A 12401-nucleotide genomic window follows, 5' to 3' on the forward strand; every position below is an offset into this window, starting at 1 on the left:
GATGATAAGACACACAGGCATGTTAAAGGAAGTTTAGAAAACAGTTTCATTAAAAAATAATAAAATAGATTGTGGATGAGCTGGGAGCAGATCACTATGGGCTGGAATAGTCAGGGAAGGCTTCATGAAAGAGACAGTCTTGAAGGCCATGAAGGATGTAACAGGCGTTCAATAAATATCAACATTTATAAATGTAGGTTGCTTTACTAAGTAAAAATATGTAGGTAGGATTAAGCTTGGGTAAGAGTGAGAAGTCATGGCTAGGCTGATGCTAATGGTGTCTGTAGGGGATGAAGAGGAGACAAGGTTGGACAAGTAGGATGGGGGGATCTGATTGCAGAAGGCCTTGAATGCTGACTGTTTCATAGTCTCGTCTTCTAGATTATGAGAGTTTGGTTGATTTTCCTTTTACTGTGTCCTTTGAAGGGTAACCAAACACAGACCTAGGTACACCGCGGGATTTAGGAAATTCCTATTGGTCTCTGAGATGACAAAATGCGCTACAAATATTTTGATATCCATGGAATCTGTCATTCGGTCTTTGACTTCCCTGGGATACAGGCCTAGCAGTGGGATATTGGGGCAAAAGATATGAAGAGTTTCGTCACTTTCCCCAATTCCAAATTGTTTTCCAAAACAGCTGAACCAATTCACAGCCCCACCAACAAGGTGAACCTGTGTTCCTACAGCTCTTCTATTACGGATCATTATGTACTTTGACACCTTTGAGGTTGAAACCACCCAGTTGTTTTCATTTTTATTTCTCTCATTATTAATGTTTTGGAATAATATTTCCTATGGTTGTTGAGTTTTCAATTCTTCTTTTGAGAACTGTTTGAATCTTTTGGTCTCTTATCTACAGGCTAATGGCCCTCAGTCTTGTAAATTTGTGTTTTGTTTACATGCTATCTCAGTGATATGGGGAGTTCCTGATGAGAAAACTCTCTTTGCCAAAGCAGATCAGCATCAACTCAGCCTTGTAAAACAGGCCACTTTCAGATGTGTGTTAATTCCCTATCTATGTCAGATATCAGGCTTCCACCAAAGAACTCTGAAGTAAAGATTTCCCCCCCCAATTGACAGATTTCTTTTTTTTTTCATCTTATCTGCAATGATTTTGTTCATGAGAAAGCTTTTCAATCTCAGGTTGTCAAAATCACCTATTTTGTCTTTTACAATTATCTCTAACCCTTTTTAGGTTAAGAATTCTCCCTTTACCTACAACTAGGAAAAATATAGCTCTGTGTAATTATAACAACTAATCTTGGCCCTACCGAAGAAGTAAGAAAAGTTATCTCTTTCCTTTCTTTGGCAAGGTGTGGAAAGTTGTCAACACCATCAGATTTGATTGGTGTGTTCTTTTGTCTTGACTAGTTTTTTTTTTTTAGTTTATTACTAAAGGTGACTAGGTAATATGGTGGATAGAATGCTGAGCCTAGAGTCTGGAAGACCTGAAGGCAAATCCAGCCTCAAGACACATAGCTGTGTGACCACAGGCAAACTACTTAAATGCTTCTGTTTGCCTCAGTTTTCTCAACTGTAAAATGGGGACAATAACAGAACCTCTGTCTTCCAGAGTCGGCATAAGGATCAAATGAGGTGGTATTTGTATAGTGTTTAGCACAGTGCCTGGCACATAGCAGGCACTTAATGAATGCCTATTCCCTCCCTTCCCTTTATAAGCAAAAAATGGGCTGGGGATCAGGGAGCAGGGAGTGGTAGAATTCAGAAATGACTGATAAAAAAAAAAAGGCTTCAATAACACCTTTTAAAAAACACCTATTAACTTGACCCTCAGGACTTGACTGTCAGTGTTGAATGGGACCTCAAAGCTTCCTCACTTTGTTCAACGCCTAGGTGAGGCAACATCAATGACAAGCGGTCTTCTAGTGTTAGCTTAAAGCCTTCCTGACTCCTCAGGGAGGTCCCAGGAGCCAGGGGTAAGGCGAAGAAACTCCCCATCATCCTCGGTCCCACAGTGTCCATACCTGGGTGCACAGCCTCAATGTACCACGTGAGCACACCGTACACGACAGCATCCGCCATCAGCATCATCATAGACAGAAGCAGATTGAAATCATCTCCCTCCACAGGTGACTGGCTGAAAGTGTGCCACTGGATGCCCACACCGGCCACTTCATAAAGGGCAAAATACTTGGATCCCAGGCCAAAGGCTGTGGTGGACATAAGGGACTGGGGAGAGACGAGAGGGCAATCAGAGGAAGGAGTTGCATAAAGGGAAGCAACTTCTGGCCTTCCCTTGAAAGGGCAAGAACACTGGGGCCAACCTTACCACCAGTACCCTTAATCCCGGCTCCCCCTCTGGGTTTTGCCCAGTCACTCCCCACCAGGCAGGCACTCACCGCAATACACTTCTCAAAGGCCGTGATCTTGTCATGTGCCACCTCCTCTCTGATGGCCACATACATGTAGGGCACGTAGCTTAGGAAATAGATGATCCCACCACAGGCTGAGGCCAGCTTAGCTTTGGAGTATAGCACGGATATCAGGAAGCTGATTCCAAGGGATAGAGCAGGGCACAGGGGTAAGAACCCAGACCCTAAGTCAATATCTAATATGCCCTAAACCCCCCTTAACATAGACCCTGGCTCTTTCCTCCTCTAGGCCCAGATTTGTCAGCTACCCCAGCTTTACTAGGACTTTCTTGGAGTTATTTAAGAAAGTTTTTAACCTCTTGGTGTCCCAGGCAACTCTCTAAGACAGTGAGCTGCAGAAAATACGCTAAAAGGATGGGTATAGTGAGCTTCTCCATTAGGAGCTCCCTATACCAGGGGTTCTCAAACTTTTTGACCTCAGGACCCCTTTACACTCTTAAAAACTACTGAGGACCCTAAAGAACTTTGGTTTATGTGGGTTATATCTATTGATATTTGCCTTATTAATTAAAACTAATAGATTTTTAAATACTTGTGACTAATTCATTTTAAAATAATAATAAGCCCATTATACATTAACATAATATATTTTTATGAAAAATAACCATATTTTCCAAAACAAAAAAATTAGAGGAGTAACATTGTTTCACATATTTTTGCAAATCTTTTTAATGTCTGGCTTAACAGAAGACAGCTGGATTCTCGTATCTGCTGCTGCATTCAATCTGTTACAATACGTTGTGCTGGTTGAATTATGTGAAGAAAATCGGGCCTCATACAGATATGTAATTGGAAAAAGGGAGGTGTATTTTAATAGGCAAATGACTCATAACATCTTGCTATTATTATGAAAATAATTTTAACCTCCAGGGCTCCCTGTAAGGGGTCTTGAGGACTCCCCAAGGGTCTAAGAACCACACTTTGAAAACCATTATTCTCTACCAATAAAGTCACAGTTTTGGTCCAACCCTGGTCCAACCTCAGTCTGGGCTGGCAAGCAGGTGGGCCCAGGGAGTTAGTCCACTAGAGATCATCATTCCCCTCCCCTCATTCCTGCTCCCACCCCACTCACTCACCAGAACATGATGGTGGCCACAGCATAGATGGCCAGGAAAAGCCAAATGATGAGCACATGGCTGTGCATGAGCACTTTGCCATATTTGAGGATGGCTGTGAGTGCCGTCACTGAGATGGAGAGTTGAACAAAGCCTGTGATGAACCAGGCTACCCAGTGTACCGCGTTGTTCAACCCCATTGTCTTCATCACCTAGAAAAAGGAACCAGATTGGCAGTCAGGGAAGTGAAGGAGCCCAGTGGGAGAGGTCAGGACATAGGAATCCCACTGATGTGGCCAGGGGGTTGTCAAGGAAGTAAAAGACCAGGGAGCCGGCGCCAGGCACAGAGGTCTAGGAGCCTGAGAAAACAAGGGATACCAGAAGGAAAATATCCTAGCTCTAAGGGGTTGCCCACAGGTGTGTAGATCTGGGACTATGATATGGGACGGGATCAGGACCACCCTGCATACACACACACACACACACACACACACACACACACACACACATGCCTCCTACCTCCTTGAGACGATGTTCCTTCTCAGCCACTATGTGCTGAATCATCATAGCCACAGAGTAGACCCAGGAGATCACCATGCAGAGCGGCATCATGTGCTCGATCACAAACAGGAAGCTAGGGGAAAGAAGAGAGTAGGGGGACTCATTTGGCCCTATCCACATCCTCCAACCTAGTCTGGGGTACCCACAACAAAGCCCCTAGGTCAGGGGTGGGGAACCTCAGGCCTCAAGGCTATATGTGGCCTTCTAAGTCCTCAGTTCTTGACTGATTCAGCCACACTTGAGGACCTAGAGGGCCACATGTGGCCTTGAGGCCTCAGGTTCCCCACCCCTGACCTAGGGGCTTGATTGTGGGACACCAATGATACAATGCGTTCTCTTGCTCATACTGCTCCCATGCCTAGAAAGTCTTTCCCTCCCCAACTTTGCCTGCTTAACCATCCTTTAAAGCAAGAGTGTCAAACTCAAACAGAAATAGGGCCACTAAACCATACATAAGGATTCCTGCAGGCCACGTATTGACTTAGAAAACCACATATTAATATTATCTATGTTTTACTATATTTCTATTTTGTTAAATATTTTAATTATATTATATTTTATATATTATATTGATATATAATAAATATATTTATATTATTTATATATTTTATAAACATATTATAATATGGTATATATAATATATAAATATATATTTTAATCTGGTTCGGGCGGCACTTGGGGTGTTGGGGGGCCTTCCACATTTAACACCTCTGCTTTAAAGGCCACCCCAAATACCACCTCTTCCCTGAAGACTTCCCTGATGAACACCAGTTAGTAACAATCTGCCCCCTTGGATTTCAGGGAGCACTTCCTTGGCAAGTCTTTAATGTACTTTTAATGTAATATTGTGCATTATAGCTATCAGTGTTTGTGTTTTATTCCTCTACTAGATAGTAAGCATCATGAGCACCTTACTGAAATTTCATATATCACATGTAATTTTGTATCTTACACATGGTAAGCACTGAACGAGACAATGTTTGCTAAATGAATGAATAAATCACACGTCTAGGCCTCCTCTGAAAATTGTGGTAAATTACATTAGAGTACCTGGTACCTCCCCAAAGACTTATTGGTAATACCACGCCTTACCCAATAGAACCTGTACTAGAGAGAAGATTTGGGGCACGCTGGTTGGGGAAGTTTACAGGCTCTATCAAGACCAAAACCTGGATGAGGCAAATGGAGAAAGAACTCTGGACTGGGAGGCGAGAGATCTCAGTGTTAGACCCGTCTTTGCCAAGAATGGGTTGACCTTGGGCCTCAGTTTTACTACCTATTAAATGAGGGTGACAGGGTTGGACAAGTCGATCTCTAGGGTCCCCAATGAGGGTTTTGTGACCTTGAGCTGAGGTGTGGAGGAGGGCGGGAAGCATTTGGGGCCAGGGGTGAGGATATCGAAGTTCTAGAGGAAGCCCTTGACCTAACTCAGTGATGTGGGACCAGGCACTGCCCCTCCCTAGGCCTCGTCCATAAAGCAGAGATCATAATACTTGGCCCACTTGGATCACAGAGGGGCAGTGAGGTGAGCAATTTGTAAACTACAAAGTGCTGCATAAAGGAAGTTATTATTATTGTGCTAAGAGAAGAGCTAAGCTAGGAGATGGACAGCACGGCAAAGAGCTGACATTTAGACAGCTAGCATTAAGATTTACAAAGCATCATACACACACACACACACACACACACACACACACACGATCCACACAATCACCCTGTGAGGAAAGTGCTATGGTTATCTCCATTTTATAGATGAAGAAACTGAGGCAGGCAGAATTAAGTGACTTGCTCAGAGGTCATGCAACTAATAAGCGTCTGAAACGGGATTTGAACTCAGATCTTCCTGACTTGAAGTCCGGAGTTCTATTCACCACACCATCTAAGCTGTCCCTAGTATGATAAAATGGAAAGAACCTTGGGTCTGTAGTCAGGGGACCTGGGTTCATATCCTGCCTCTGACAGTTTCGATCTGTGTGACCACAGCCTTGTCAGTTCATCTCTCCAGGCTTTAGTTTTCTCATTTGTAAAATGGGGGGAGGAGGTGTAGCTGAGAAAACCACTGAAATTCCTTACAGCTCCAGATCCCATGATCCTATGAGTTCCAGGGACATTCCAATGAGCATCAAGAGCCATTACTGCGATAGTACCACAGCTGAGTACTCCACTATCAGCTATTTTATCATCCTTTCCTCCTTTATTAACAGCGGTGAAAAACCTGCAGAGTCATATTTACTTTGGGGGAAGGAGAAGCAGGGAGAGCACATGCCTTCCCATAGCGGGAACCATGGTTGGAAGCAGTGAGCAGCTATAGTTGGAAGGTGGGTGATTCCAGGGATGCAGGATGAAAAGAAAATCTAGGGGTTGGTAAAGCAACCCAGGACTGAGAGATGTTGAATGGACTTATATCAGCAGAAGGGATATAATCATTCTCCCCTTCCCCACCCTGCTACCCCTCCAAAAATTCCTGATGTTGGACCTGGTAGGGACTGGGACAGCTCCCCTCACTTACTCATCCCTTGTGTAGCATGGGTACGGGAACATCTGCACATAATTTCCTGGCTCCACCACATCATGACCAACAAAGGTGTTGATTATTGCTCGTTCCATCATGTCTAGGAGGCGAGGTAGGAATGGACAAGGTCAGGGCTCATGGGGGACCCACCACGACTCAAAGGTCCCCTTGCCAGGAAGCCCAAGTTAGGGGGTTTGAAAGCTGGAGGACATGAAGGATCAGGGGTTTGGGTGGGGTTCTTGATCTAGAGGCGTCTCCCCACCCACTTTCCTGTCTTCCCAGAGAAAAGGTCTCACCCTGAATCCAGACAAAGCCATAGAGGAAGTAGAAGCGTCCCCCAGTGTTGGGGCCAGGCCTCCAGTAGGCCCGGCGGATCTCATTGGTTTTCTCGGTGAAGCTGGAATTCTGTCGGATCTTATAGAGCACGTGGGGTGGAAGGGAACCATCCTTCCGGGTTTGGAAGATCACACCTGTGATGGGGGTGGGAGGGAGATGATGAGGGAAGAAGGGCTGTCATCTTAGCATGGGCTGGGGTCTAAGGAGAGGAAGACCATGTGGAATAGAGGAGGAAGGAATTAGGGTCTGAGAATATGCCAGAATCAGAGAGGAGAAGGAGGATCATGATGCGTAGGGGTGGAAGGAGGGGAGGATGGTGGAAAACCAAAAGGAAGGGAGAAAAGATTGTGTTGGAGGAGGAGAGTAATGGGATATATTAGGAAAATGATGTCTGAAAGCATGAGGAAAGCAGTGCCCCCAATAACACAGAGGAAGATCAGAGTCCAGGGATGGGAGGAGGACAATGGAGAGGTGAGCAGAGAATCCTAGAGGGGTCAAGCTTTGATGGAGAGAGCCCTGCAGACCCAGGGTTTTGGAGGGAGGGAGCAGACTCACTGGCAAACACAGTGACATTGTCCTGGTAGGCTTGGTTAAGAGTATAGTTGACAATGCTCTCCTCGTCCGGGAAGCCTTTGAAGATATCCACGCTCACCTGTGAGGCAGGAGGTACTGTCAGAAGTTCTGGAAAAGGATCCCCTAAGCCCAGTCACAGAGAGATAACTCCAAGGACCCAGCAGCCCACAGAAGTACTAATCTCAAACCCGAGCTACAGACTAATTAAAACGAGAGCTAGCATTTGTGTAGTACTTTAAAGTGTGCAAAACCCTTTACATGTGGTATCTCCTTTGACCCTCACAACAATCCTATGAGGTAGGTGCTTTTATTATTATTATTATACTTCCATTTTATAGATGAGAAGATGGAGGTTTAGAGAGGGTCACACAGGAGCTCCTTACTGACTGAGGGTGGATTTGAACTCAAGTCTTCTTGACTCCAGGCCCAATCCTCTATTCATTGCACCACTTGGTTGCCTCAGGCACCACCACCATACCTCTACTGTCCAAATCTGAGAACTTCCTGTGGCAGGAGCCCTAGCTAGAGCCTAAGTTCCCTTCTTCTCCACCCCCCTCCCAAACTCTCTTAGACTGGGTCTAGGAGACCTGCATTCCTGGGTTCTCCACATAAGGAGTAAGAACGACAGCTCAGACCTCTGTCCTTCCCCTGACCTTGGACATGAACTGGATCCAGCCACAGGCAGCATTATCGATGGTGTCCAGCTGCTGAAGAAGCGCCGAGGCATTGGGCAAGGAGAAGTTGTGATCCCGGAAGGCAGGTGGTAACTCCCCCTCAGACAGGTTCAGGGCTTCTGGGTGCTGTTGTAGGTCAGTCACGTACTAGAGGAAAGAGTGGGGAAGAGTGTGCCTTAGCAGGGGCTCTAAAAGAAGAATACGAAACTATAGGGTTTACAGCTGCACTTCTGATACGGTCCGAAAAGGAAGGAAAATACTATAGAAAAAGAGGATGTTTAGAGAAAATCCGAGATGGACCTTAGAAATCATCTAATCCAGCATCTTCATTTCACATCCAGGGAACTGAAGCCCAGAGGGATTCTTCCCCAAGGGCCAAAGGTGACAGCAGAATGCAGATTTTAACTCAGGCCTTCTGACTCCAAAGCCAGGGCCCGCTCCGCTACTCTACGATGGCATCTCCATCTTAACATAAGCCATGGATGCTCAGGATTTGGGTTGGGCTTAGTTTCAGGAGTCCAGAGCTTTGGTGAAGGGGTAGAATGCCCTCTGGTGGAGGTGCCTGGACACAGGCAAAAGATTTTAATGGGGCCCAGGCAGGCTACGGCAATAAGGGCTGCTGGGCCCTACTGTCCTTTCCCCACACCTGCTGCAGCCAGTGGAGATGCTGCTGAAGGCGGCCCTCCTCCAAGAAGCGTCGGATCTCAGCTGAGATGTTGAGCCAGACCTGGGCATAATGGGTCACATTGCCCACAAAAGCAAAGGTCTCATTTGCCTAGGGGAAAGAAGGAGGAGAGAAGAAAGACAAGAAAGGTTATCCCAGCCTAGGGGGGAACCCCCACCCCTAGAAAGACAATAGCGGACAGTAGAGCCGTTGTGTGGAATGGCAATGGGGCCCATGATGCCCTGCGATGGGGAGGAAGGCCACCAGATGAGAGGGGCCATAAGGCAGACTCCCTCATCCTCCGGATGAGCAGAGTTCCTCCCTTCCCCTCCCTACTCTCCACCCTATACCCCAACCCATGGACCTGGGCTTCCGCCCTGTTCCCCCATACCTTCAGAATAACCTTATCAGCCTCTGTCCCTGCAGGCGCATACAAGATCTTGGGGTTGCTGGTCATGAGATGCACCAAAAGCCCCAAGTTCCGCTGTTCTTTGCTCGTGAAGCCCAGGGAGCTCATGTTGCCTTGTTTCAGCGCCTCAGGTTCAATGGTCCTGGAGGAGATGAAGGGAGATGAACTTTGTCTCCTAGCACAGCTTCCCTCAGCTCCCTTCCAGCCCTGATGGACTTGGGAGCTCTGTCCTAGTCCCCACCCTGGGGCCCTCCCTCTCCCTTGACCTAGTTCCAATGCCACTGCTCCAGCACCCATCTCTGGCCACAGGGGACCCAACTCTCACCCCTGCTTCTTGCCAAGCCCTGATGCCATCCTAGAGAATCAGAACATTAGCACTGAAAAGGTCTTCTAGGAGACATCCATCAATCCTCTCATTGAACGGATTGGGAAAGCCAGACCCTGGGCAGCCAAGAGACTGGCCTGCGTGGGGTCACATTAGATAGTAATCTGCAGAACAGGGACTCAAACCCAGGTTTCCTGATGCCTGGTTCAGGGCTCTTTGCTTTACTCCTCACTGCCCGGCCCTCTTTGTTGTTACCATAAACAGTGGGCCCCACCCCAGCCCCAGATCCCCTCTTCTGGCCCCCATACCGGTTGTTCCCACAGAGGATGGGCTGCAAACCGGCCCAGAGCTGCACAAAGGCAGAGCACTTTCCATGCAGACCATCCCCTCCCAGCTCGCCCTCGCCTTCCCCATCCTCCGCTGTGATGTTGCCACTGGTGGTCGTTGTGGTGTTGCTGGCCCAGCCGGTGCCGTTGGCGGTCTGCGGTGGGGCCCGGCTAGCACAGGCACCCTGAGGGAGTAGGCGAGCCAGGGAAGACAGAACATCGACATCCCGAAGCACCTTCTCAACACCTAGCAGGTCCCCAAGCAGCACCTGTAGCCTGGACCTCCTCTGAGTGGTTGGGCCATTCACTGCCTCTAGGTGGAGCTGTGGGGAAGGAGGGAGGGGAATGGAGAAAAATATGAAGGAAAGGGAAGGAAAGATTTAGGATTACACACTAGCCTTTCTTGCACTAGGAAGAAGTCTCTATAAATCAATTCCCTCATAGCAGCCTCCCCTTGCTCCTCCTCTGGGTTCCAGTACCATTTCAAAACAGGCGAGCAGTGTGCTGCTGGTAAATGTTTAATAGCCAAGCTCTTTGGAAAAAAAAACAGATAAAAATAGTCCCAGGAAATACTTTACACTTAACCTGTATCATTAACATTTTCCTCCATCATTTTCTTTAGTCTAGACAACCAATGAAACAATAAATCAAGAGGCCCTGGTTTGTACCATTTGCCGATTTTGAAGGTGTAAATGCTCATACTGAAAATTTAACACTCTCCAGCACACTCCTGTTCCAGGTCCAGCCTCAGCAGCTGTCAAAATCCCCATCTCTTTCCCAGTCCCCATTCTAGCTCTCCTCTTCCCCCAATAAGCCCCTAAAACCAGCCTAGTCCTAGCCCCAATCTGCTGACCCTCTCCCTAAGCATCCTGTGCTTACCCCCTACCCTGATGCAGAACGAACTTGCAGCCAGTGCGTCAAACATAGCAAGGGCATGATTAAAAGTATTTCCTGAATTATCATGAAAAGGGAATTCAAAAACTAGAGAGTGAAGTGGGATTTCTCCTGGCAGGATCTATGCCTAAAATTAAACTCAGCATTTTACCCAAACCACCTCTCCAGACCCACTACTGAAAGTGTCGCCGCCCCACCAGACTCAAGCCCCATAATTTCCTTAACTCATCCCAAGTCGATCACCCACCAAAATCCTCTTGATTCCCTGTTATTACTCAGATCTGATCTGTAGCCTAACCCTAGTCCAAGCTCATAACTTCTGACTTCTACAAAGGATAACAGCCACCTAATTGGTTTCCTTGCTTCTCATCACCCCTCCACACAGGCCACCAGAGTAATCTGATTTCTCAATAGCCATTGCCTTCCTCTATCCAAAACCTATAAGGAATTTCCATTTCCTTAAAAAAAAAAAAAAAGTCAAAGTCTTTAGGTTTGGCTGTCGAGGCTTTTCATGATCTAGTCCCAATATATTCCTTATTTCCCTCAATGTTCCCCCTCCAACCAAATGGTCACCTGCATATGTCAGATTCACATCTACCCTGAGTAAAAAAAGGGGAAAAAATTTCCCATATGGATTCCCACATGGATTGGGGGCATGGACCCCCAATTTCTAAACATTCAACCAACAGGCACTTTTGGATAAGTATGGTGGGAAACTGAGCCACCAAGAAGGGAAGGGACTGGACAAACGGCCAGTCAACCCAAATAAGAAAAAGAGCTAGGAGTCTTGGTCTTTGGTCAGACCCTACCTCCTCCCCTTTTGGCCTCAGGGCATCAGAGAGGAGAAGAAACCTGGGAGCCCCTCCCCACTCTGTGCATTCACCTGGGAGATGATCTTGTGTACATCCAGTTGGTCCTGGAGCTCAGACGCCAGGCGGGAGAAACGCTGAGCTCGTGCTCCGGCTTGTCCACTACACACGGCCATGCGATAAGCCTGCAGCCGCTCCCTCTGGCTCTCAGACACTGTCAGAATCTGGCTCAGTTCCTCTGAGCCCCGTGCACATGTCAATTGCTCTAGTAATTTAGGTGCCAATAACAATTCCTGAAGAGGGAGAGGGCAGGGTTGGTGGCAGCAGAAATAGTCCCCACTCCTGTTCCACATCCTCATATTTGTCCCTCACCTCCATCTCTCTGACCAGGGCTTGGGGGCTGGAGGCCTCAGGGTGTTCCAGGGGAGGACCAGCCAGGCCCAGAGCCTGGGACAGGAGGCGGAATACGGCTTGCTTGTTGGCATGGTGAGTAGGCTCCTGTAGGGCATGGGGCACTAATCCTTCTTCAAGGTCTCGCCAGCTGCCTGGGAGACCATCCTGGGGGAAGGGGAGAAATTCCAGAACAGAGGAGAGCATAGGGGTTAAAAGAATAGCTCCCTGTGGGAAGCAGATCTTTTCTGTATCCTCAGACTCTCTGCATTCCCTCCTCTTCCTCTCCTGTGCCTTCCTTATATAGACCACGAATCTTTGCCTTTTCCCTAGCTCTTAGCAGTCCCTAGCTAGATTCATCTGCTCCTCCCCACTCCAGCTTCCCCAGACCTCCCCTCCTTATCTGAAATGATGCCTAAACGTACCCAGTCACACTTGCTGATACCGCCTTATTCCTCACCGTGCCCATTAATTCCT

The 12401-nt window shown here is 47.3% G+C and overlaps 1 protein-coding gene across 2 annotated transcripts in view; it reads right to left on the reverse strand.

The window, feature by feature from the left end:
- ABCA2 (ATP binding cassette subfamily A member 2) overlaps positions 1-12401 on the reverse strand; it is a 71152-nt gene that overhangs the window by 27926 nt on the left and 30825 nt on the right. For both annotated transcript variants that reach the window (XM_036748342.1, XM_036748341.1), the window contains exons 8-20: positions 11907-12092; positions 11609-11827; positions 9814-10154; positions 9163-9322; positions 8754-8882; positions 8087-8254; positions 7416-7512; positions 6821-6994; positions 6522-6624; positions 3971-4085; positions 3473-3663; positions 2364-2514; positions 1989-2193 (exon numbers count right to left, since the gene is read on the reverse strand). In XM_036748342.1, the coding sequence (XP_036604237.1) occupies positions 1989-2193; positions 2364-2514; positions 3473-3663; positions 3971-4085; positions 6522-6624; positions 6821-6994; positions 7416-7512; positions 8087-8254; positions 8754-8882; positions 9163-9322; positions 9814-10154; positions 11609-11827; positions 11907-12092 (2239 nt within the window). The remainder of the gene's footprint in view (positions 1-1988; positions 2194-2363; positions 2515-3472; positions 3664-3970; positions 4086-6521; positions 6625-6820; positions 6995-7415; positions 7513-8086; positions 8255-8753; positions 8883-9162; positions 9323-9813; positions 10155-11608; positions 11828-11906; positions 12093-12401) is intronic.

This window comes from Trichosurus vulpecula, chromosome 3, assembly GCF_011100635.1.
Source record: "Trichosurus vulpecula isolate mTriVul1 chromosome 3, mTriVul1.pri, whole genome shotgun sequence".
NCBI classification, from domain to species: Eukaryota; Metazoa; Chordata; class Mammalia; order Diprotodontia; family Phalangeridae; genus Trichosurus; species Trichosurus vulpecula.